Here is a 26173-nt window from a genome sequence, read left to right on the forward strand (position 1 = left end):
GGGCATGTCTCATGTTTGAACACATACAGAAACTGCTGACACATGAATGTGCAGGTTTACTCAAATAAAGACCGTGTGTATGGGACAACACATGGCACCATGAAACGCTACGATCAATGTATATCTTATGAAGGTGCAGATAGGAGGGCTTATATTGCTTTTAAACATTCATAATTCATGTGCTTCACAACATTAATCATCACTATATACATGTGGTTTACATTGATAATACAGTTTATCACCCCTTAATAAACATTTATGCTACTTGACTTCATGCACTTAAACAATGGTACAGACAAGGGCTGATAATCACAGAAGATAACAGCATGGAAAAATCATTTCGATACAAAAGAAAGAAGAGTAATATTTTCCAATACTCTTGATAACCTGTTTCACATAAGTCCAAACATGGAATTGTAAAGAAAAATTTGCTGTTATCTCCTGTTATTTTTTTCTAATATCCATATGCAAGTAGATTATTTGTGCAATATAATCTTGGATGGCCTGATCTTGAAAGGTTTGTCCAGTGTCAAAAGGGAAATCCTGTTTCTTAGGGCAATGTTTTTTGTTTTTATCCTTGCACACCAATTTACTGCTTCTTAAAAAATGTTATGTGCTTTACCAATGAAAGCATTCACACTTGTGCGACTTTGGACCCCAAAGTTGCATTAGACAAGTCGCACCCCATCTTTCCCAATGAGTACCATTCATATCTGTGAGACTTAAAGTGGCAGCGACTTTAAAGCAGTCCTTGCACTACTTTGGTCTAACTTTCATGTGACTTGAGGGACAGACTTCAATGTAAATCCTCAAAATTCGCATAAAAGTTGCACCTGCATGATATACGTGCGACTTGTGAAAAGAATGCTAGCAATAAAAAATAAAGTTTTATTTGGTTTCTTTTGGATCTGGATTTTCTAAATAATTCCAAATTTTCAGAACAATTTGAATCGGTCGAAAATTGATCGACCGATTTGAATTCTGTGTGAAGAATAGCTGGTTGTTAATGAGTGGGCCGGAAAACTGGCCTGCCATGTCTTTTAAAAAAAATCCAAACTCTTTATTAATTTCAAAGAGCAGAAAAAAAAAAAAAAAAGAGGTACATTCATACAATTGTACTGCGCTGATTTTTTCTGTATTTATATTCATACAAATCTAATTGGATATACAAAATAACTTGGACACTATAGAACCATTACAGGAATTCCAATACAAAGCATATAAACAGTAGCTCTCTTTCTACATATTACAAAGAATGTATAATCTTTATTTTCTCACATGCATTACGACAGAACAGCGCAAACACTTGGTAGGTACAAAGAAACCTGCCGTGTCCTTAAAACGGACCTTCAGTAATTTTTTCAACTGCCCCTTGTATCACCTAAAATACCTGGCAGATGCTGCCTGGCTATACCCTCCCCTCTGTAAACTGACCACGGTATATGATGGTTGCTGAGCCCTGACCCTGTGGTCAGTTTAACTGCCTCCATCATTCGCAGCTCTGCTCTCAGTCTCCTGTGTCCTCCTCGCCCCCTCCCCTCCCTGCCTGTCAGCTCTTACACCAATACCACCCCTCTTTCCCCCCTCCTGCCGCTGCAATACCTTTATAAACTACACACAATCCCCTCCGTTATAAAGCCCCCTATGCTGCAGTGTATGTTCTTTGTAAAAAAAAAAAAAAAAAAAAAACATGCAGATTTCTACTTGAATTTACAGAGCTGATCTGCGGCCACGCAATTCGAGCCCCCCCCCTCCAGCTGATGTCTCGGCTCTCTCCCCCTTTCCTCCTGACTTCAGCGGGGGAATCTTGGTCCCTCCCACTCTAGCTGTCAGATAGGGAGAGGGCGCCTCAAGCAGTCAAGTGACCACTGATCATCGCTGTGAATTCAGGTAGAAATAGGCATCTTTTTTTTTACAAAGAACATACACTGCAGCATATGAGGCTTTATAAGAGAGGGGATTGTGTGTAGATTATAAAGTAGCTCAACAACCACTTTAACAACCGACGACTGATCAGCTGAAAAAAAAAAAGGGGGGGGGGGGGAATGCTGGGTCTGGTATGGATTTTAAGAGGCACAAAATAAATGAAATAATAAATATGCTGGGTCCCCCCCTCCAAAATCCATACCATGCAACCCGGCAGGTCAGGAAATGGGGGAGGTTGGTGGTGTGGGGGATAAGCGAGCGCCCCCTTCCCCCCCCATACCAGGCCACATCCCCCCAAAAGCACCTTGTCCCTATAACCGTGGCCAGTAGTTGTGGGGGTCTGCGGGCAGGGATCTTATTGGGATCTGAAAGGCTCCTTTAACCAGGGGTCCCCAGATCAGCCCCACCCCCCCCCCATGTGAATGAGTATGGGGTAAACAGTACTCCTACTAATTCAAAGAATAAAAATAAATCGTAGTGTAAAAAAATGACAGTAGACCATTTTTGACAATTCCTTTATTTAAAAACGAAAAATAATCGCTGACCCAAAAAAAGTCTGTCAGTTCCTCAAATAACTAAGGGGCGGTGTCATCCAGTCACGTCACAGTTATTTAAGAGTCAGACGGCAGAACCAGAGTTTTTTTGTTTGTTTTTTTTTCCCTTTTTCGGGTCGGCGGTTGGCATCGTGACAGATAATGAATCTACACCGGGGGAGCATTTCTTTTATTTTTTAATAAAGAAATTTTCAAAGACTTGTGTTGTGTTTTATTTACTTTTTACACTTTTTGGGTGAATGAGTAGGGGTAACGGGATCTGGGAGCCCCTTGCTAAAAAGGGGGCTTCCAGATTCTGATAAGCCTCAGGCCCACAGACCCCCACAAACACCAGCCAGGGTTGCGGGGAAGAGGCCCTTGACCCCATTAGCATGGGGACAAGGTGCTTTGGGGGGGGGGGGGGGGTGGATGTGGCCTGGTATGGCCCCTTTCCTGACCTGCCGGGCTGCATGCTTGGATAAGGGTCTGGTATGGCTTTTGGGAGCCCCACGCCGGTTTGTTTTTTACATTTTGGCGTGGGGTTCCCCTTAAAATCCATAGCAGAACCAAAGGGCCTGGTATGCATGGGGGGGGGGGGGGGGAAACCCGCTGACAGCTGATGAGTCATCGATTGTAGGGACACGCCGGCAGGCTTTCCGGCCCGCTCCTTAACAACCAGTTTTTCTTTACACAGAATTCAGACCTTTCTGCAAATTTGGAATTCGTTAAAATAAAGAAACCAAAACGAAACTAAATTAATTTTTCCATTCTGCACATGTCTGCTGACTTTGTAGAGCACAGACAAAATGATCACCCTGGTCAAAGCCAAAGTCATAACAAAGTTACACTAAATTTTGGTGAAATGTATCGTGGATAAATTGTGAATCAATTTTAAAAGCCATTTTTTTGCCTGCAACAGAGGTGAAAATAAAACTAGGGAGTCTAACTGGTTGGTATGGAAAACACTTTCATTTTTGCATGTTCATTCTGGACAGTGAGGGGAATTTATCAAAACTTGAGCAGCCAGAATCTGTAGCATCGCATGCGGAAGCTGTGCATGGCAACAATCAACTTCTATTAATTTTTAATGCATAACCGAACAAGCCGAAAATAGACACTGATTGGTTGTCATGCACAGCTGCTCCAGATTCTGGCTGCACCAGCTCTGATAAATGCCCCTCAGTAGGTTTTTTACATTCTGTAAAAATACTTCTGTACATGTCCAAACAAATTAAGCCAATAAAACAATGTTTTTGCATAATTAATCCTCCAAATCATAAGCAAGACAAGTTTTCCTTACATGGCATTTTTCTAAACTACTAGAATACCTGCTCCATCTGTTTCCTGATATCTCCCCAAAGAGTGTCCGAAGCATTTGGGAGGTGCTGGCAGCAAATGGTTAGGGGAAAGCAGATAAAAAAAAAGCGAATAAAAATGCAGAAGTACTTTGGAAATAAGCGCACCGATTTATACACAAAGCAAACATGCCATAACAGTTATACAAGCACTGCCAATGTAGACCTCCTTCAGAAAATTGTAGTTGCCTGGCTATTATGCTGACACATTAAGTTTCACATTGATTTACTATTTGCACAGTGTACTTTATTTAGAGGTACTATTAATTAAATGATGGTGTTAGAGTTTTTTTGCATAATCCCAATTTATTTTGAATACCACGGTATGTTGATATGTCAATACTCATTTGATTTCTAGCGCTGCACTGTTTCCACTTTAGTCCAAGGTATTTGGTAAGAGGGCAAGTATTTTGAAGTTGTAATTTTTTTGTCACAATACTTGGAAAGTGAAGCAATTTAAAAAAAAAATATGTTTTTTTTTTCTGTCACCAGTGCAGTACTGCCACTGACTGGTGAGACTGTATGTAAACCACCCACACCCAACCAACCCCCCCCCCCCCCCATGTAATTGTTAAAAGAGGTGATTAGGATTATTTTATTTTATTACACACACACACGCACACGCACACACACGCACACACACGCACACACACGCACACACACGCTCTGACTGCTTAGAACAGTGATAACTTTTATATGCAATACTTTATGAATGGCATCCATTCCATTCTATACTATTGAGAAGCTGTAATTGGCCACAGCGATCACATGGTACAAATGTACTACGGTATGATTGGCCCTGTCTGTACCATGTAACCAATCACAAAGATCAAACACAACAGTACACAATGAATGGCTATGAATGGAAGCCATTCATTGTGTACAATTGCCATGTGATCTGCTGTGATCGGTCACAGTGATCACATGGTGCTGGCCCAGTACACTGATTTATCGAAAAATGTGGCCCGCAAAGCGATATCCCAGGAGGATAGGCCAGACGTGAAAGTAAAATATATCTCCAGTTTTGGATAGAATAGGGAAGGATTAGCCCCTCTTAAAGCCCAGTACCACCCACTGAGAGGTGGTCTTAAATGAAAGACCACCTCTCGTTTTTGGATATTAAAACATTTTTACAGTTTCCTTCCTACTTTTTTTATGAAGTACATAGTGTACTTCCGATCCATCTGGGCCACGGCCCAGGACATCATATCCTTTTGTATGGTGACTGGTGAGCCCCCCTGCTGGTGAGGCCGCAAGGCTGCACTGCCTGTTTCCATTAGTTAGAATGGTGGCGCCTGTACAACGATCCAATGGACGGATTGGCCTCAGGAGAATAGATATCGCGGGCTCCCTGGACAGACAAGTGTGTTTGTTAGGGGTCAGCAGCTACAGTGTTTGTAGCTGGTGACTTAAAAAAAAAAAAAAAAACAACTCTGCTTTAAAGTTTTTACTCCTGTCTGTATCCCCTTTGGGCAGAACTCAACCATCTATTTGCACTGGTGAATATTGTCACTGATATGGAAAGTGAGGGGAATCCAAAGTTTTAAAGATGTAAAGGGAAGCCTTCCAATGGTGATACTGTTGTGGGTAGAATTCCGCTACTTTGGGAGATTTCCTCTTATGTCCTAGGGACAAGGAAGTGAAAGGAAATGTTTCCAATAGTACACAGGGAACTATAATACAATGGCAGAGAATTCTTCCTTTCCCTAACCAAAAATTAATTAAAAAATAAATAAAAAATGAGCTATATATTTTACACACGCACGCACACACGCAGACTTTAAAGCGGTAGTAAAGTAAAAAAAATAAAAAACAACACACATAAACCTTTCCCCTGCAGGTTAAAATTATTTTAAAGCCCTTTTTTTTCTCTAGTTAAAAACGAACATGTTATACTTAACTACTCTGTGCAGTGGTTTTTCACAGAGCAGCTCCGATGCGGTGCTCCTGGCCCCTCCCTCTGGTTGAGTGCCCCACAGCAAACAGCTTGCTATGGGGGCACCCAAGCCGAGTCCAAGCTGCCTGTGTCTATTTGGACACAAAGCCGTGTCCCGGCCCCACCTGCTTTCTCTCCTCATTGGCTGACTGACTTTCATCGATGGCAGCGGAAGCCAATGTTGTCTCAGCCAATGAGGAGGGGAGTCCTGGGTAGCCGAGACACTCCTGCTACATCGCTGGATCTAGATGAACCTCCGGTATTAGGGGGGCTGCTGCACACAGAAGACTTTTTATCTTAATGCATAGAATTCATTAAGATAGGAAAAAAAATCTTCTGCCTTTACAATCACTTTAATGTCATAATGTGCTACTATGCATTGCATAGTAGCACATTAAAAAAAAAAAAAAAAACAACTTACCGTAAAATGAAGCCTTCCAGCACCGTGCTGTCACCGCTAACATGGCTTCCATCTTCACCCAGACTTCCTGCCGGGTTCACGGGCCTCAGACGTTTGAATGGCCGGGCTTCGATGATGTCACTCCCACGCATGCATGTGGGAGCCACGATCACATCACATCGCTACTCAGTATGCCATACCTTCAGAGCGCATGCATCTAATGTCACTGGCTGCAGAAATAGTGATATTCCTTGTACCTATAAAGGTAATCTTTATTATAAGCTTACCTGTAGGTACAAGTGTTTACTACCGATTTAAGATGGTTGGCCACATGCAAAACAGCAGCTTTGGATTCTTGGTCTGACTTGGAAGGCTAATCCAGTCCAAAGGCTATTTTTTATTAACCCATATTTTAAAGAAATTACTGCATTTATAAAATGCATTCATGGGGGTTAGATATTTGGATATTATTTTTTAAAAGAATGAATAAAGCTGGGCACATACAAAGTATTGACAAACCAAAAAAGTAGGGGTAAACAGTCTTTAACTGGTAACTGCTTTTCTGGGAAATCTTCCAGGACGGCACATCTGAGAGATGACTGGTCCATCTGACAGGAAACACAATCAACACATGAGGTTAAAAGGCCCCTCCCTTCCCCCTGCACCTCAGTTCTGCCAAAGTAATAGGTTATCCTGGTGCAAGAGGGAAACTTTTCCCTTAGTAATTACAACAAAAAAGGGTGGGAATTAGGCCTGCGGTCCTGGAAGATTTCCTAGAAAGGCAGTTAAAGGGTAACTGGTAATTTTCTCTAGTCATCTTTCAGAATGGCACACCTGAGAGGATGAATAAGAAGTTCAAGGCCTACCTTAGGGTGGCACTACCGCTTGCAAGACCTTTCTGCCAAATGCCAGATCCTGAGGCTATAGCAGTTCCACTCTGTAATGCTTTAGGAAAGTGTCCTGTCCAACAGATCTGTTCTATTGAAGCTCTGGCTCTTTCTGCCCACGAGGCTGCCAGAGATCTTGTGGAATGGGCTTTGAGGTCTACTTATATTGGGGACCCTGCTTGCTCATTCCTATAGTCTGTCTGATTCACCTGGCTACTGTTGTTATAGATGCTTGCCCTCCCCTTCTAGGGTTGCTAAATAGAATCAAAAGGTTACTTGTATCCCTGAAGTCTTTCACCTAATCTAGGTATGCCAGTAAACACCTTCTGACCATTTAGTAAATTACATTTTTCTTCTTCCTTGTTTTTAGAGGTTTTCACAAAAAAGAGGGTAAAAGTAATGTCTTGTGATCTATGAAATTGGGAGGTAAACTTGGGGAGATACCTCTTGCCTCAGAACCACTCGGTCCTCCAATGCCAAAAAAAAAGGCTCCTTAATTGACAGGGCTTGCAGGTTGCTTACCCTTCCGGCTGTAGTGATGGGCAGTAAAAATAGGATTTTTTGTACTCACCGTAAAATCCTTTTCTCTGTAATTCACCGACCGACAACTCCTCTCTGTAACAAAATGGGTTGTTAGCCCCATCACTGGAGATTACTAGGCGAAGTTGTAATACAGCACTTGAGAACTTTAGTTCCGCCCAGGGGTGCGGTTCCTTAGGCTACAATCCCCACACTCTGCCCCAGCAGCCTCAGTATGTCAACAAGCAGTATAACGTAAAGAGAAAAAGGTGGGGCGGGTGCTGTGTCGGTAGGTGAATTACAGAGAAAAGGTTTTACGACGAGTACTAAAAATCCTATTTTCTCTAATATTCACCGACCGACACAGCTCCTCTCTAACAAAATGGGAGGTCCCCAAGCAGTGCTAAACGAAGGGTGGGAAAAACAGCATAAAAACTTCATCCACCATGGCAGGTGGGAACTAGTGAAACTAAACCCACAAAAAAACAGCAGTGCGTGGAAAACCACCACAAGCCAACAGGGTATCCTCAACAGGAGTGATCCCCAAGACCGCAACCACTGTGGAAGTAATGCAACAGTGCATTAACATAACAGTACTGCGTTTTTTTTGTTTGTTTTTTAAAAAAAAAAAAAAAAAAAAAAAAAAAAAAAAAAGGAAAAAATATCGGTTGCATATTCAATTGCTACTACACGGCCGCCTGCAAAACTTTGCAGCCAAAACAGGCATCAGCTGATGCACCGACGTCTACCTTGTAAAACTTGATAAACGTATGGACAGACGACCAGGTCGCCGTCTTACACACCCGAGCGACCGACGCTTGGTGTCGGAAGGCCCAAGCCGTTCCGATTGCCCTTGTAGAGTGGGCCGTGACCGGAAAGGGGGGCACCTGCCCCTTCAAGGCGTAGGCTTGTATTACAATCTGTCTGATCCACCTGGAAATGGTGGCCGACGAGACCTGCCTTTCTTGGGACCAGCTACCGAAAAAAAAAAAAAAAACAGTGAGTCTGACTTCCGAAAGGGAGCCGTGGCAGACAAATACATTTTCAGAGCCCTAACCACGTCCAAAGCGTGAAGGGCCACCTCTTTAGGGTGCTTCGGCTTAGGACACAGCAATGGTAATACAATGTCCTCATTGATATGAAAAGCCGAGACCACCTTCGGTAGAAAGACAGTTGCGGACACAACACCACCTTATCCATGTGGATAACCAGATATTGCGACTTGCAGGACAAGGCCGCCAATTCCGAAACCCTTCTGGCTGAGGTGATGGCCACTAGAAAGACCACTTTCTGGGAAAGAGTCAAAAGGGGAATCTCCCCGATATTCCCAAACGGCGGATTTTGAAGCACCGACAACACCAGGTTCAAATCCCATGGGGGCAACGGTGGACGCACCGGAGGGAATACGTGTCGTACCCCCTGAACGAAGGTACTCACTAAGGAGTGCGATGCCAGGGGTCATTGAAAAAGACAGCCAAGGCTGAGATTTGCCCTTTGATGGTGCTTAAAGCCAATCTCTGGTTAACTCCTTGCTGGAGAAACAGCAGGATCCTGGATATGGAAAAGGAGCGCGGATGCCATCCTTTCTCCTCACACATGGAAATGTAGGCCTTCCAGGTACGATGGTATATCTTCCGAGAAGAAAATTTCTGTGCCCATAAAATAGTTGCAATCACTGAGTCCAACAGACCCCAATGCCTCAACACCTGGCTCTCAATAGCCATGCCGTTAAAGCCAGAGATGGTAAAGCAGGATGGAGAATTGGACCTTGAGATAGGAGGTCTTCTTGCAACGGCAGTCGCCAGGGAGCATCTGCCACCAGACGCACCAGGTCTGCGTACCAAGGACGCTGAGGCCAATCTGGGGCAATCAGTAATACTGGGATCCCCTCGGCTTCCACTCTGCAAAGCAGACGTGGCAACAGTTTCAGTGGAGGAAAGGCGTAGATCAGCTGGTACTGATCCCACGGGGCCACCAGCACGTCCGCCGCGTCTGCCCACGGATCTCTTGTCCTGGACACTAATCTTGGCACCTTCCGATTGAGACGGGAGGCCAGTAGATCCACATCTGGTGTGCCCCACTTCAGGCACAGCAGCCTGAATGTCTCCAGATGCAATGCCCATTCTCCTGGGTCCAGTATCTGGCAGCTTAGATAGTCAGCCTGCCAGTTCTCCACACCTGGGATGTAAATGGCCCGACAGGGCCGGTACATGTCGCTCTTCCCACCGAAGTATGTGAGCGACCTCCCGTGCAGCGGCTGAGCTTCTTGTTCCCCCTTGGTGATTTACGTATGCCACAGCCGTGGCGTTGTCCGACTGTATCTTGTTGCGGACGCTCTTGAAGACTCATCGACCATGTGTGGAGACACAGCCTGATCGCTCTCAATTCGAGCAGATTGATCCCCCATTACTCCCCCCAGCCGGATAGACTGGCATCTGTAGTTATCACCGACCATTTCAGAGGAAGGAACGATTTTCCGGACTGAACCACCGGGGACCTCAACCACCAGTTTAGTGAGTCCCTGACTGGCTGGCTCACCTGGATCTGCTGATCCAGGGACAACTGAGATTTGTCCCATTTTGACAAGATCTCCTTCTGCAGAGCTCTGGTGTGGAACTGGGAGTAAGGCACTGCCTCGAAGGAGGCTACCATGAGTCCCACTAGTCACATGCAAAACCGGAGTGATGACTACTTGCGGTTCATCAGTAGTTTGACCGCAGATCTGAGAGTCTGCAATTTGTCTGAAGAGAGAAAAACTCTCGCTTCCCTGGAGTCCAACAGCAAACCTAGGTACTCCAGATGCTGGGTTGGCAAAATCAACAACTTCTTTAGGTTCAACAGCCACCCAAATTCCTGCAGAGTCTGCATGGTAATCGCCACATCCTCCTCTAATTCTGAGGTGGAAGATGGTCTCAGGAGGAGATCGTCTAGGTAGCCCATGATCGCGATCCCACGTTGTCGCAGCAACGCCAATACTGGAGCCAGTACCTTGGTAAAGACGCGGGGGCTGATGCCAGACCAAAGGGAAGAGCCACAAATTGGTAATGGTCGTCCACGATTGCAAAACGCAGAAACTTTTGATGCCGAAGGCAAATGGGTATTTGCAGGTACGCATCCTGGATGTCCAAGGACACCAGGGAGTCCCCTTGATGGAGTGCAGCGACTACTGAGCGAATTGATTCTATTCTGAACCTCTGCACTTTCACAAAGTGATTGAGGGCTTTTAAGTACAAGATTGGACGTACCCCTTCCTTCTTGGGAACCACAAAGAGATTTGAGTAGAATCCCTGGAAGCACTCAGAGTCCGGAACCGGTACAACCACCCCGCGATTTAGCAGGTCCCTTACTGCCCCCAAGAGGGCCTTCCGGCGAGCCGGGGATACGGGTATGCTGGAGGGGAAGAATCGGTTTGGAGGCCAAGAGAGAAACTATCTTGTAGCCTGTGGAAATCAGATCGCAGACCCATTGATCGGATAACCGGGAAGACCACCGGGCTTCAAACTCCCGAAGGCGACCCCCCCCCCCCCCACACACACACATTTCTGACCGTCTGTGGGCGTCATGTCGGGCTGGGGACGTTTAGTCGAAGTTCCGGGCAGACGAAAAAGCCGTTTGTAAAAGCGGAAAAAGAGGGCCCTTGCCTACGGCGTGGCTCCTTAGCTTTCCTGGCCTGTGGGAGTAGTGTACTCTTACCACCGGTGGCATTTTTAATAATGTCATCTAACGAGGCACCAAAGAGCTGGTCGCCAAGGAAAGGAAGATCCGTCAGGGCTTTCTTGGATGCCTGGTCAGCAGACCAGCATTTCAGTCAAATTAGGCGCCTCAGCACCACAGCTGACACTGAAGCCCTGGATAACAGAGGGAGAGTATCCAGGGCTGCGTCACAGACGTACTTAAGGCCTTGCACCAGTTGGTCTGCTAGTTCCACGCAGACAGGGGAAGCCTGTTGCTCTCCCAATTCGTGGTTTTGCCCACTCAGTCAGTGTCTGCAACACAAGTGCAGATGCCAGTACAGGTCGCACGGCTGACCCCACAACCGTAAACAAGGAATGAGCCACCGCCTCGGCCTTCCTGTCCGTGGGATCCTTGAATGCAGGAGTCCCCTCAACCGGGATCGTGGTTACTTTATTTAACCTGGATACTGGGGGGTCCACGACCAGAGGAGCCGACCACTTTTTGAGAAGGCTTTCCTCAAAGGGGTAACGCGCCGCCATGTATTTGGGGACCGAATGAGGGGGGGCGGGAGGGGAGTTAGGGACAGGGGAGAGAAGAGAGGGGGTGAGGGGGCCCCCCGAATCGACCTCCCAGGGAATGCCCAGCTGCTCAACCCTGCCGAGATAGGGAGAGCCGTACTTACCAGTCCTGAAGAGCTGGGAGACAGTACATTGTAGCCAACTCCTGATCAGTACAGAAAGGATACTGGCCCGGCATACTGTGACACAGACATCAGTAGCCCGGTCATATGTATGCCCCGGAGCATAAAAGCTCACCGACCACCTCTGGAGCTGAGATATGTCGTGGCCTGCCAAGCCGTAGCTGCGACGTGCACACACTCGATGGCCGGACTGGGGAGACTACAAGGATAAGTGAACCAGCCTGTCACCCAGCCGGCTGTTGATAGAAGATCACAGAATCATTCATCTTGCGCAAAAAGCCAAGCTTCTGCATCAAAAAAACACAGACCTATGGGCCCACAGGGTTCCTATGTGTATCTCCTCACTAGGCAAAACAAAACTGAGGCTGCTAGAGCAAAGTGTGGAGATTGTAGCCTAAAGGACCGCCCCCCCTTGGGCGGAACTAAAGTTCTGAAGTGTAGTATTACAACTTTGCCTAGTAATTTCCAGTGATAGATCTAACAACCCATTTTGTTACAGAGAGGAGCTGTGTCGGTCAGTGAATATAAGAGAAAGCTAATTTAAGCATCAAAAATGTAACTGAAATTTGTAGTGCTGGTTTGAAAGCCGCTTTCATCAGCGTTTCCAGGACCAGCATCAGATTCCAAGGCGGGAATCTGGTAATTCTTACAGGGGTTAACCTCTCCCTTGCTAACAGAAATCTTTAAAATAAGCAGCTCCAGCGCGAGCCTCTGATCCAAAAACACCAACACTGCTATTTGTACTTTTAGGGTGTTCAGGGCAATCCCTTGGTCCACCGCAGCCTGCAAAAATTCAAGTACTACTAGTACTGAAGGCTTAGAGATTTCTCTATCCTGGCACCAGTGTGAAAAAACATTCCAGTTTTTTTGCTTAGATTTTTCTAGTGATCGGCTTCTGGCTTCCTGGGAGGGTCTCAATCACTCTTTCAGAGCATCCCTTGTCTCCGAGTATCTCCCTCTCAAGAGCCAGGCCTTCAAGTTGAAGAATCCTGGGTCGAGGTGAGGTGCTGGCCCTTGCAGAAGGAGATCCTGTCTGGGAGGGAAACAGACCATTTCCTCAGAGTAGGTAACCATGTCCTTTTTGCCCACCATGGGGCTACCAAGATCAGTTTGCGCTCTGAGTGGGACAGCTTCTGTAGGACCCAAGGAATTAATGTCAATGGGAGAAAGGTGTACGCTAGGCTGCAATCCCAGTTCTGTGCTAGAGCATTCACCCTCTCCGATCCTCCCTCTCTAGTGAAAGAGAAAAATCGCTCTACCTTCCGTTTCCCTCTGTGGGCAAAAAGATCTCTCTCCAGTACTCCAAACCGCTGACTTATCTGAAGGAACACGTCTTAACCTCCATTCCCCCTGGTGGATGGACAGTCGGCTTAGAAAGTCCGCCACCACATTGGTGCACCCTTTTATGTGGACCGTCGATATGGACTGAAGGGTTCCGTCTGTCCAATCTAGAACTACTAAAGCCAATTTTAGGAGTCTCCTGGACCTTGTCCCCCCCCCCCCCCCCCACCAAAGGTTCAAGTAAGAGACAGTTGTTATGTTGTCTGATAGGACTTGGACTTCTAGTTCCCCCGAATCCTGCCTTTGAAAACCTTCAATGCCTGACCAACCGCCAAGAACTCCCTGTGGTTGGAGGAGGTCTTTGCTTGGGTCAGGGCCAGGATCCCTGGGCTCGGAGGTCCTCCAAGTGAACGCCTTAACCCCAGGCGCTCGCGTCAGTAGTAATCTTCACTGGGTTCCACTGGGCCCAGGGATGACCTAACGTGAGCCTGTCTTGGCTAAGTCACCAATCCAGGGAGGACCTTACTCTTGCTGGGATGGAAACCATTCCATCCAGTGACTCCATCTCTGTCCTAAGAGGATAGTAGGAAGAACTGCAGTTCCCTTGAATGGAGCTGTGCTCAGGGAACTGCTGGGATGCAGGAGGTCATGAGTCCTAAGACTCATAACCTGTCTGTGAGAGCAGTCTCCGAGTTCCATCGGTGAGGAAACCGCCGCTACCACCTTTACCCTTTTTTCCTCTGGGAGCAAAAGCTTTCGAGCCCTTGTATCCACCAAGTATTACAGGAAGGTCTTTAACTGGGATGGTTCGAGGGATGACTTCTCACGGGTTCACTATCCAACCTAGTGTCTCTAAAGGTGAAAATCACTTTGTCTACATCTGTTCTCACCTGTTGTAAGAAAGGACCATAAATCAGGAGACCATCTAGATGGGGTATAAAGATCCCCTGAAGATGCAGGTAAGCAACTGCCTCTGCCAGGACCTTTGTGAATACCCTTGAACTTGTTGTTAAACCGAATGGGAGAGCTGGAAATTGCCAATGCTGTATCCCGTTGCAAACTTTAACAGGGACTGATGTTTCAGGATTTGGGAGGTAAGCGTCCCTTAAAACTATTGTAGACATGAAGGCATCCTTCAACAGATGTTTGCGTACGCTGTATATCTCTCCATTTTGTCGCGGAAACTTGTTTAGTTTCCTGAGGTTTATTATCAGGCGAAATTTCCCTGATAGTTTCTGGACGACAAAGACATGGGAGTAAGATCCCTGATAGAGCTGTTCCTTTGGTACAGGAACAATTACCTCCTGGCCTGCCAGATCTTGTAGGTTGTCTAGAAACCCTGCTGCCCTTAGAGGATCCTTGGGTGGATGGGTCAGTATAAAATTTTGTGGAGGAGGGGAGAGAAGTTCCAACCGATATCCTCAAATAAGGATCTGCAAGATATAGGGGCCCTCAGAGATCTTCTTCCACTGCAAAACAAAGTAAGAAAGTCTCCCCCCTACTCTGACACTGGCGTCACGGACTGTTTGCTGGTGTCTGAGTCCAGAAAAGAGCAGACCACCCTTCTGTCTATTCTTTCCATTCACCCATCTTCTGTTTGAGTCCTTTTTGGCCTTGAATTGGATTTGGTTTGGGGGTCCATGGAAAAACTTCCTGCCTTTCTCCTTCCTGGCTCTCACCGGGAATTTTTTCCCTTTTTCCATAGAACATGAAAGGACCTGATCAAGGCCAGGCTCAAAGAGCAGGGAACCCTCAAAAGGCAACCCACAGACCCGTGTCCTGGACATATGGTCCCCTTCCCACAGTTTGACACAGATGGCCCTCCCTGCAAAATTGAGGGCCACTGACTTGACCACTGCTGCGTCCGCTAGGTTTGGCATAGCTTTGCTCACAATCTCTAGCGAGTCTTTGACTTCCTTTAAATTGTTCCTTTACCGTAGGCCAACACCTGAGTTGAAGGCTGCGGGAGGTCCTCAGGAGGCATAAATTGCCCCGAGCAGCCCCCATGTATTCCACGGAAAAGAGGTGTCTATTGTGCCTGGAACCCTCACTGTCTTGGCTTTCTGACTCAGAATTCTCTCCTTCTTCTAAGGATCTTCGGCCTGACTTCCCCAGCTCCTAAAACTTCTCTTCCCCATTAGTGAGAGAGGAGGGAGGTCTCTGTGGGGTTCTCTGGCTTCTGGCGGATGTACCCCCGAGAGAGGGTACCCTCCCTAGAAGACAGGGTCTCTGTCACTAGTGCTTATCCCTTCTTTTGATGCCATCACTGTTTTCAGAGATTGGAGTGTAGCAGGCATCTCTGATTGTACTGAAAAGAAGTCCTTCATCCCTGCTGAGGTTTCCTTGCCTGACAGCTTATGGATGCATCTATAGCAAAAAGGTTTCACATGCTCCTGTGGGAGCTTTTCATTACAATAACCACACCTTTTTTGCTCTAAGGGGAAGGGGGTTTTTGGGCTTAGAGCAGATCCACTGGGCTCTAGAGAGATAAAAGATAATACAGTACCCATAAACACAACAGGCTGTATATCGATCTCCTGCCCCCCACCACAAGGAGTGTAAGGCCACCCTTAACCAACCACCTGGCAAAAAAGAGGTAGACTCACCACAGTGGGTGGTTTGGAATAGGAGAGGGACTTGTGGAACCCCCACCTTGCTCCTCCAGAGTTTTATGGGTATCGCCGTGCTGTCCAGCGCCATTTTGTTGCAGCCCCGCAGCCAGAAGTGAATTCGGCCTCTAGCGTGAGGTCTTAAGGTCAGGCGGGGTAGATGGGAGAGGCGTCATCTTGTGGTAGTCCAGCCGCTAGACTTGATGCCGCTCGGAAAGGAAACCAGCGCCATCTTGCTCCACCCTGGTGTCCGGCGGCCAGAACGCTCGCTCTCTCACATCCTGGAGGGGTTTCACAGACCGACCAGGACTCCAGCAGACCCACCGGTCCCTTCAGTCCCCACGGCACCTGGCCTGGGATCAAGGTAAGAGGAGGTATTTACTCACAGGAGCGCCGGGACACTCCTTTGTGCTTGAAAAACTCCTCGCCGGAGAGGACCCCCGGCAATAGTATTACCCTAGGGTGGAAATGAATCCTAGCTGGACCTGCAGCCCCTCCCTGGCTTGCTTTGGCTTCCAACATCCAGGGGGGAACCATCCGCTATAGATTTCAGGTCCACAGAAAATTAACGTTTCCTTGCAGAGAAACACAATCAAGAATTGAGGTGCAAGGGAGGGGCCTTTTAACATCAAGTGTTGATTGCGTTTCCCGTCAGGTGGACCAGTCATCTCTCAGGTGGGCTGTCTTGGAAGATGACTAGAGAAGCTAGTGACAAAGGCTGCCCGAAGACAGGAATGTAACTGAGTAAAGCAGTTTTCATGTCTCTGCCTTCAATATTTTGATTCACTGAGATGAGGCAAGTATACAGCAAGGTGGGCCAATATTAAAGTAAAAATTCCCAATCTGCATGCTTGTTTGAAGATCAATAGCTCAATAGCTCAGAATTTTTAGGGGAAAAGATCAGCCTACAAGTCTGCACGTTATTTAGGGACAGATTGTGCTATATAAAAAGCAGAAGTTGGCAAAATTAGATAAAAATCCCACCTTTTCCAGAAAACGTAACACAGTTATGCTGTTAAAATTATAATGGTAACAAAAGGAATATACAAGCGATAATAAAAGCTCAAAAATGCAGCACATTTCCAAACTATAGTCCAGCCCCCTTGCTATCCCCTTCAGTTCAGTATACTGTATGCCTCACAGCTGTCCGTTACATCTTTAGGTGGAATCTGGTCACACAAGTGTTCCTGTTTAGGAGTGAAAAGGAACCATAGCGCTGCACTGTGCTGAAAAAAGATAAGACATGAGCAGTGGGCAGCACGTGAATGGTTTTTCCACCTTGTGCCTGAAAGAGCATGTGTTTTTAGGAGATAAAACTACACTATACCAGTGTTGGTGGAAGAATAGCAACATCTAATAAAATAAATGTGCATATGTAAAGCTGGAATTTGTCTGGCTTAGCAGAGACCAGCTGTACTTTGATCAGTGTGTGGCCATCCCTGATCGACTCCACCTTGTTTGTGTGGATAGAGGAATCAGTCTATTTTGTTCAGACACACCTATGGCCAGCTTTAGCATCACCTGCATTTGCTCCCTGAGCTCAAGCTATTGGCTATTAATTTGAATAGAAGCTTCAAACCCCCAAATGGCTAGCAGGGCAACTCCCATTAAGGCCCCTTTCACACGGGGCGGATCAGTAATGATCCGCCCCGTGAAGATCCGCTCGCTCAGCAGGGACCGCTCCGTTGTCGCCGCTGAGCCGGCTGCGGACAGGGCGGTCTCCGCACACTGTGCAGGGACTGCCCTGTCAGTTCTCCGCTGTCCTCTATGGGGATCGGACGGACACGGACCGTCTGTCCGTGCTCATCCAATCCGCTCTGCAGACGGATAGAAAAATAGGATTTTCCTCTGTCTGCAGAATCGGACTGTTGCGGAGGCGGACAATAGCGGGTGTCTGCGGATGTGCATCCACAGACACCCGCTGTCCCATAGGGATGAATGTATGTCTGTATTTCATCCGCAAACGGATCGATGAAATACGGACATACTGTCCGCATGTGTGAAAGGGGCCTTAGGGTTCCCCCCCCCCCTTCTCTCTCCCCATACCCTTTCATTTTTTTTCCAGCTCCTTGTTATGGCACCAATCAGTGACCTACTTGGAGAAAGCAACTAAATAACCGCACTGACTTTTAAACTAAACTAAGTGACAATATAAGCTGTCAGCACATGGCTGATGTTGCATAGAGTCTCACCTCAAAGTCATCCAATGTTCTCCAGGAATGTATATTCAGAACTGTCACTTTTGACATTTTAATGCATAAGTAATTTATCAAAACATAAAATATGTATCAAATGGAGTGAAACTGCACTGTATTTGGCAGTGAAAACAGTTACTTACACACTGTATAAATGATACCTCAGATAATTCAAAGAAAATACAGAAAACACGTTCAAAGTACAAACAATACTTGCTTTATAATATGGCAAACCATGCTTCCACAACTATCATACTTACAAGAGTTGTGCCTTCGACGAAAGTTCTTCGGCTGATTCAGACCTTCAGTCTGCCTGTCCATATAACTTTTTGAGCATGGCTGTGGAGATGTTCCGGTAGGATCATTGGCTCTCCCGTCTGTTCTCCGGGGGATGTTCTGTGCACTGCTTGCCTCTGGTCTTGGTTTCCCCATACCATTTTGATGACTGGTGGGTACACAATTTGTATTTGTGTGCTCAGAAGGCTGATTATTTGTCTGTCTCCGACTATTCCCAGGGATCTCCAAAATCTTTAAGTTTACGATGTCCCCTGCCCTAAGAGCAAATACAGTCCCCTTGTTACTACTTAAGAAACAATCCAGTAAATTATATAGTACTAGTAGCATTCATCTAAGGCTCGCCAGTTTCTAAAAGTCTTGCAGGACAATTTCATAGGCCAGATGGTAAATGCACCAACTAGAAACAAAGTGTTACTAGACCTACTGATTACCAACAATACAGACCTGATCACGGATGTGGAAATACAGGGCAATTTAGAAAAGAGTGATTAGAGGTCGACCGATATGGGTTTTTCTCTGGCCGATGCCGATAGCCGATATATGATGCTGATTTTTTTTGGGCCGATATGTTAGGCAGATTTTTATTTATTTTTTTAATCCCCCTTGATCTCATAAAATCTAACACACCTTTCCAACTGGGACATTTTTCAGGTGCTTTTGGGCTAAAAATAGCGCCTGTAAAGTGCCTGCAAAATGGCTCCGCTGCAGTCTGTGTGAAAGACAGAGTGCTTTCACACTGAGTGCCCTTTCACACAGGGGCGACACGAATTTCAGCGCGACTCACAGACGCGACCTGCACATGACTTCAGCAGCGACTTGCAAAACGACGACTGTATAGAAGTCAATGCAAGTTGCCTGAAGTCGCCCCAAAAATATTACAGGAACCTTTTTCTAAGTCGGAGTGACTTGAGTCGCTCCTATTAGAACGGTTCCATAGTACAGAACGGAGCGTGACTTGTCAGGCGACTAAGTCGCCTGACAAGTCGCGGTAGTGTGAACGGGCACTAAGGCGATGCGCTGGCAGGATCTTAAAAAAAGTCCTGCAAGCAGCACGTTTGGAGTGGTGTATACCGCTCCTCCACCACTCCTGCCCATTGATATGAATGGGCACCACTGCCGAAGCGCATGCAATGCGATTTGGCAGCGGTGCTTCACGGGCGCATTTAACCTCTTCCTCGGCCGCTAGCTGGGTTTTATGTGCCCCACTAGCAGCCAAATAGCGCCGCTAAAATGATGGTAAAGAGCCGCTAAAACTTGCAGCGTTTTACCGTTTTATTGGCCTGTCCGCTCCAGTGTGAAAGCGGCCTTCATAAGTGATACAGAAAATTTCTTACATTTAAACATTTATTAAACAAAACAAACCTCCAATCAGTTTACTTGTATGTATGATTTAGATTAAAAAAAAACCCTATATATTAAATAAAAACAGGTCAAAACTTTTGTACGAAAAAAAAAATGGGCTAACTTTACTGTTTTTTTTTTTTTTTTTTTTTTTTAACCACTTCCCACACGGCCAATGCATATATACGGCCGGGTGGGAGCCGTCTACTCCTGATAGGACGTTCAGGAACGTCCTTCATGTGCTCGTGTCACCCGGACACGGCACATCTCAGATCGGCAGGAGGGCTCTGTGATTGGCCCTCCTGATCACATGACGGCCGTGTCCAATCACGGCCGTCATGTGATGTAAACAAACAGCCGGTTGCTAGGCAATCGGCTCTCCTCTCCTCACACGGAAGTCACCGCTGAGGAGAGGAGAGCAGAACGCTGCAGCCGGCTGATGATCAGTGAGTATGGGCTGCTTTTTACAGCTTTTTACTCACTGATCATCAGTGTAGTGTAAACACACCACACAGTACAAACACAGTCCCCACATATGTCCCCAAAACATACATGTCCCCAAATAAAAACACATGTCCCTAATAATAAAAACATGTCCCCCACATATGTCCCACTAAAATCACATGTCCCAATGATTATCTGCACACATATGTACGTGATCACCTGCACACATATGTACATGATCATTTGCGTACATATGTCCGTGATCACACAAACCAATTATTATACACTTAACGGAATTTTTTTTACCAAAAACATGTAGCAGAATACATTTTGGCTTAAATTTATGACAAAATTTGATTTTATTGGATTTCTTTTCAAATAGAAAAAAAAATATATTGTTTTTTTCCCAAATTTCCGCTTTTTTTGCGCTTATATCGCAAAAAAAAAAAAAAACGGAGTCGTGAATAAATAACACCAAAATAAAGCTCTATTTGTGCGAACAAAATGATAACAATTTCATTTGGGTACAGTGTAGCATGACCGCGCAATTGTCACTGAAAGCGCTAGAGCGATGAAAGCTGAAAATTGGGCTGGGAAGGAAGGGGGTGAAAGTGCCCTGTATTGAAGTGGTTAAATAGTGTATTTTTTTCTCAAAAAAATGCATTTGAAAGACCTCTGTGCAAATGCCGTGTGACATAAAATATTGAAACAACCGCTATTTTATTCCCTAGGATCTCTGCTAAAAAAAATATATATAATTTTTGGGGGGTCTAAGTGATTTTCTGGCAGAAAATACAGGATATTTATTTGTAAGCAACAAGTGTCAGAAAAGATTTAGTCTTTAAATGGTTAAACTGAGAACTCTACACACTGAGATGATTTAATTCAAGTGTAAACATTGTATCTTTTTGTTCTTTTCTTGGCAGACTGCCCAGAGAGGAGGAAAGTCGTTTCTATGACTACTCAGGCAACTTACACTGACTTCTATTACAGAAGTCTTTCCAAGTAGCGCTGTTCTAAATCGGCCTTTTTATCAGCACAATCGGCCGATTAATTAAAAACCGGCAAATATCGGCCGGCCGATATATCGGTCGACCTCTAACAGTGATCACAGGTCAATTTGTTTTAGTATAAATCACAAAAATAGGAAACATAAGGGGAATACAAAAGACACCGAATTTCAAAGGAACCAACTTCCCTAAACTACGATTCTTGCTAGAAGATAACAATTGGGATAAAATCTTAGGAAAACAGAACACAGAGGAAAAATGGGTATGCTTTAAGAGCATATTAAATAAGGGCGTTAGCCAGAGCATCCAAATGGGAAATAAATTTAAAAGAGCTAATAAAAGTCCCGGGTGGCTTAACTCCATCGAAAAAATGGATATAAAAGCAAAGAAGGCCTTCAAAAAAATACAAGGCTGAGGCATGATCAGCATTCAAACTTTACAAAGAATGTAACAAGAAATGTAAGGGTGCAATCAGGACAGCTAAGATAGAACACAAAGGCACATAGCGGAGGAGAGTTAAAAAAAAGAAAAAAAAAAAAAAGTACATAAATAGTAAGAAAGGGAGGTCAGATCATATTGGTCTCAAAGAATCATGAAGGTAATCTGGTTACCAAGGATGGAGAGATGGCGAAGGTATTGAATTCATTCTTCTCCTCAGTCTTCACAAGGGAATCGGGGGGCTTCAGTAACCAAAACTGCAATGTTTATCCTGATGACATGTCACAGAAAGCACCCTCATGGCTAACAGAGGACAGAATTAGAAATAAACTTGAAAAACTCAGCATAAATAAGTCACCGGGACCAGATGGCTTGCACCCGAGGGTCCTTAAGGAACTCAGTCAAGTAATTGCCAGACCATTGTGCCTAACTTTTACGAACAGTCTACTGAATGGAATGGTACCAGCCGATTGGAGAAAAGTCAATGTAGCACCAATAGTTAAAAAAGGGCCAAGATACATCCCTGGGAATTACAGACCAGTTAGCCTAACATCAATTGTATGCAAGCTCTTAGAGGGGGTGATAATGACTATATAAAAGATTTTAGTAATGACAACGGTATCATTAGCAGTAATAAGCATGGATTCATAAAGAATCATTCTTGCCAAACCAATCTATCTAACCTTCTATGAGGAGGTGAGCTGTCATCTAGATAAAGAAAGGCCTGTAGACGTGGAGTATCTGGATTTTGCAAAAGCATTTGATACAGTTCTGAATAGTTACTGTACAAAGTAAGGTCCATTGGCATAGACCATAGGGTGAGTACATGGACTGAAAATTGGTTACAGGGGCAAGTTCAGAGGGTAGCAATAAATGGGGAGTACTTAGAATGGTGTAGGGTGAAAAGTGGGATCCCAGAGGGTTCTGTCCTGGGATCAATCCCATTTAACTTGTTCGACATGGAGGAAGGGATAAACCGCTCAATCTCAGTATTTGCGGATGATACTAAGCTAAGCAGGGCAATAACTTCCCCGCAGGATGTGGAAACCTTGCAAGAAGATCTGAACAAATTAATGGGATGGGTAACTACATAGCAAATGAGGTTTAATGTAGAAAAATTTAAAATAATGTATTTGGATGGCAAAAATATGAATGCAATCTACTCACTAGGGGGAAACCTCTGGGGAAATCTAGGATGGAAAGGGACCTAGGGGTCCTAATAGATGACAGGCTCAGCAATGGCATGCAATGCCAAGTTGCTGCAAGCAAAGCAAACAGAATAATGGCATGCATTAAAAAGGGGTTTAACTCCACAGATAAAATAATTCTCCCACTCTACAAGATTCTGGTCCGGCAACACCTGGAGTATGCCGTCCAGTTCTGGGCACCAGTCTTCAGGAGGGATGTGCTGGAACTGGAGAGAGAGAGTCCAGAGAAGGGCAACAAAACGAATAAAGGGACTGGGAGGACCTTAGTTTGAGGAAAGGTTATGAGCACTGAACTTGTTTTCTCTGGAAAAGAGACGCTTGAGAGGAAATAAGATGTCAATGTACAAATACCGTACTGGTGACCTCACAATAGGGATAAAGCTTTTCTGCAGAAGGGAATTTAATAAGACATTTGACCACTCATTAAAATTAGAAGAAAAGCGGTTTAACCTTAAACTGCGTAGCGGGTTCTTTACTGTAAGAGCGGTTAGGATGTGGAATTCTCTTCCACAGGCAGTGGTTTCAGCGAGGAGCACTAGAAGGGCACCTGAACGACCACAATATACAGGTATATACAATGTAATACAGATATTAAATCACACACATAGGTTGCCCCTTTTTTCAACCTCACCTACTATGTAACATCTACATGAAGCACAAATGTTAACAACCAAACAAAAGAAGCCAACTTCCACATTTTTTTTCAATATGTTGTCAACCTAATGAAGCTCTAACAAGGCACTACTACACCAAGGACTCCGTTATTTGTCCCAAATTCTATTTACAAAGTCACACACAGGATAGGTACACTCATTTATTAATGCAGTATGAAAGAGAACGTTATGATCAAAGAGGTGCTTCAGCAGTTTACACGCTGCCCACCTTTCAGGGCCAGTTCACACCACAAATATGCACTTTGGATGTGTTTTTGCTTATAGTTCACACCACAAAAAAAGCACTCGATGCGTTTCTGCATATATGTTTTTGATGCGTTTTCAGGGACAGTTTACACCACATGCAGTTCAATGCAATTTTGTTTTCTGCATCAAAAACTCATGGATAGTAGGTTATATGGTTTCCAATAGCATAGTTCACATCAGTTGCAGTTTCAAGAAATAAAAAAAAAAGAACATGCTGCATTTTTTCTGCACTGAACTGTACTGGAACGTGGTAAAATGCATCAAAAATGCACTGGAAAGCACCAAACAAATGCACCGGAATGCACATCCTTATTTAGGGAGAAGAAAAAAAAAGGAAACAAATGCATCAAAAAGGCGCATGCAGAAACACATCTGAACTGTGTTTCTTTGAAGTGAACTGGCCCTCAATGAATTCCAGGGAGTTTTTAATCCTCATTTTGTTTTCTTTTTTTCCCCAAGGTTCTCTGCTTTTTTTTTTCTTTTTTTTTTTTTTTTTGCTGTAATGCGGTTAGGGGTGTGTTTTTGATACATTTAGTTGCGTTTATGTGTTTTGCCATGTTCCAGTACAGTTTAGTGCTGAAAAAAAGTGCAGCGTGTTCTTTTTTTTTTTTTACTGCATTGGAATACACTGCACTGATGTGAACTATGCCATTGGAACCCATATAAATAAATACTCTATGTGTTATTGATGCAGAAAAAAAAAAAAAAAAAAACACACTGGAACGCATCTGGTGTGAACCGGCCCTCCATATGCACCATCACTGCAAGTTGGCTAAGTAACTAACTTTAGGTAAACATGCAAAAAAAAAAAAAAACGCAAACAAAACATTGGTTTAAAGTATTACTCCTGTGTTGAATTGTAGTGTACTGTGTGCCCTCATGTTGTAAAGCAGTGGTTCTCAACCTTGTCCTCAAGCACTCCCAACAGGATAAAGGAAAACCTGCAAACATGGCCTGTTGGGGGTACTTGAGGACAGGGTGAGAGAACCACTGTTGTAAAGTACTGCGCAAACTATTGATGCTACATAAATCCTGTATAGTAATAATAATTTTTATGCGCAATTGACATAACAAATGGAGGAAAACTTGTTTCATATAAGGATCTATTGTTAGATGTAATCTGTTTTTCCCCACAAACTGAAAAAAAGTTTCTTGATGAACTACAACACTTTATCGATAACTTATTCTGTTATTTTCAATTCTGCAATGGTCCCCCCCCACCCCTATAATGTACCACTTTTTTGTTCACTTTGGACTCACTTGAAAAACAAGTAAAACACAAAGAAAACAAAAAGGAGTGGAAAGTTATAGATTGAAGGGAAAGACCCGTCTTCAAAGGAGAAGGTCTGACTGGCTGGCTCTTCTAGAGCCTCTCATTTGACATTTCAGGTACCCATCAGTGGAGAAGCAAATATTACAAGGCTTTGAGGGGAAGAATTGCTTTATTGCATTGAAAAATGCTTTGCAGCTCTCTCTACCATTTTATACCGTACCTAGGGTTTTTTTTCTAAAGCAATATGTAAAAACATTACAGTTGTTTCAAGTACTATACATATATAAAAAAAAAAAAAAAAAAAAAAGAGAAAAGCATGATGTTGTCAATGTTTTAATAAAAGCATTGATCCCTTATCGTCTGAAAAGTGAAGAGATTATTTTTTTGGATCCAATCTTCCCGTTTTCAGCTGGTGATCTGGCCAGTAACACAACTCTTGTATTAAAGTGCCTCCACTATGGATGAAGAAGCACGGGGGCACCTTTGGACAGCAGCATTGACAGTCTGGATTGGGGGGGGGGGGGGGGTGTTAGCTATACTAGCAGATTTAGATACACTAATAAATTGAAGCCAAACTTCAGCTCACGCTGCATTTACGCAAGTAGTTACAACTTTTTTTTTTTCTTTTGGGAAAAAGTTTGTACATAAATAAAAGCTCATAATTGTAATCATCCCTGTCAGTGGTAGATGGTTTGTGCCAACACTAATGCCTCGTACACACGGTCGGACATTCCGACTACAAAATCTGTCAGATTTTTTTTCTTACGGATTTCGGCTCAAACTTGTCTTGCATACACACGGTCGCACAAAGTTGTCGGAAAATCAGATGGTATGACAGGACTATTAAGAGGCCAGTAGCCAATAGCATTTGTCTCGTAATTTATTCTGAGCATGCGTGGCATTTTGTGCGTCGGAATTGTCTATACACGATCGGAATTTAAACGATTGGATTTTGTTGTTGGAAAATCTAAAACTTTGTGTGTTGCAAATTCCGACGGAGCCCACACACGATCGGAATTTCCGACAACACAGTCCAATCGCACATTTTCCGTCGGAAAGTCCAACTGTGTGTACAGAGCATAACTGTTACATTTGCAGACAGTTTGTTCTATTGAAAAACAACAGATTTACTGGCCAGATCATCAGGTGCAAATAAAAAGAAAGCAGGCCTAAAAAATAAAAAGAATGCAGCTATTGCATCCAAGGATAGGTAAGCTGCAATATAA

General features: G+C 44.6%; 1 protein-coding gene across 4 annotated transcripts in view; it reads right to left on the reverse strand.

Annotated features, from left to right (window-relative positions):
- Positions 1–26173, reverse strand: part of EDC3 (enhancer of mRNA decapping 3) — a 90582-nt gene that overhangs the window by 44806 nt on the left and 19603 nt on the right. For 3 of the 4 annotated variants that reach the window (XM_077472964.1, XM_077472963.1, XM_077472962.1), the window contains exons 3-4: positions 18277–18569; positions 3788–3844 (exon numbers count right to left, since the gene is read on the reverse strand). In XM_077472964.1, coding sequence (XP_077329090.1) covers positions 3788–3844; positions 18277–18569 — 350 coding nt within the window. The remainder of the gene's footprint in view (positions 1–3787; positions 3845–18276; positions 18570–26173) is intronic. The other variant, XM_077472965.1, reaches the window with a different exon arrangement.

This window comes from Lithobates pipiens, unplaced genomic scaffold (assembly GCF_037356315.1).
Source record: "Lithobates pipiens isolate NorthernLeopardFrog02 unplaced genomic scaffold, aLitPip1_a1.2 Scaffold_8, whole genome shotgun sequence".
NCBI lineage: Eukaryota > Metazoa > Chordata > Amphibia > Anura > Ranidae > Lithobates > Lithobates pipiens.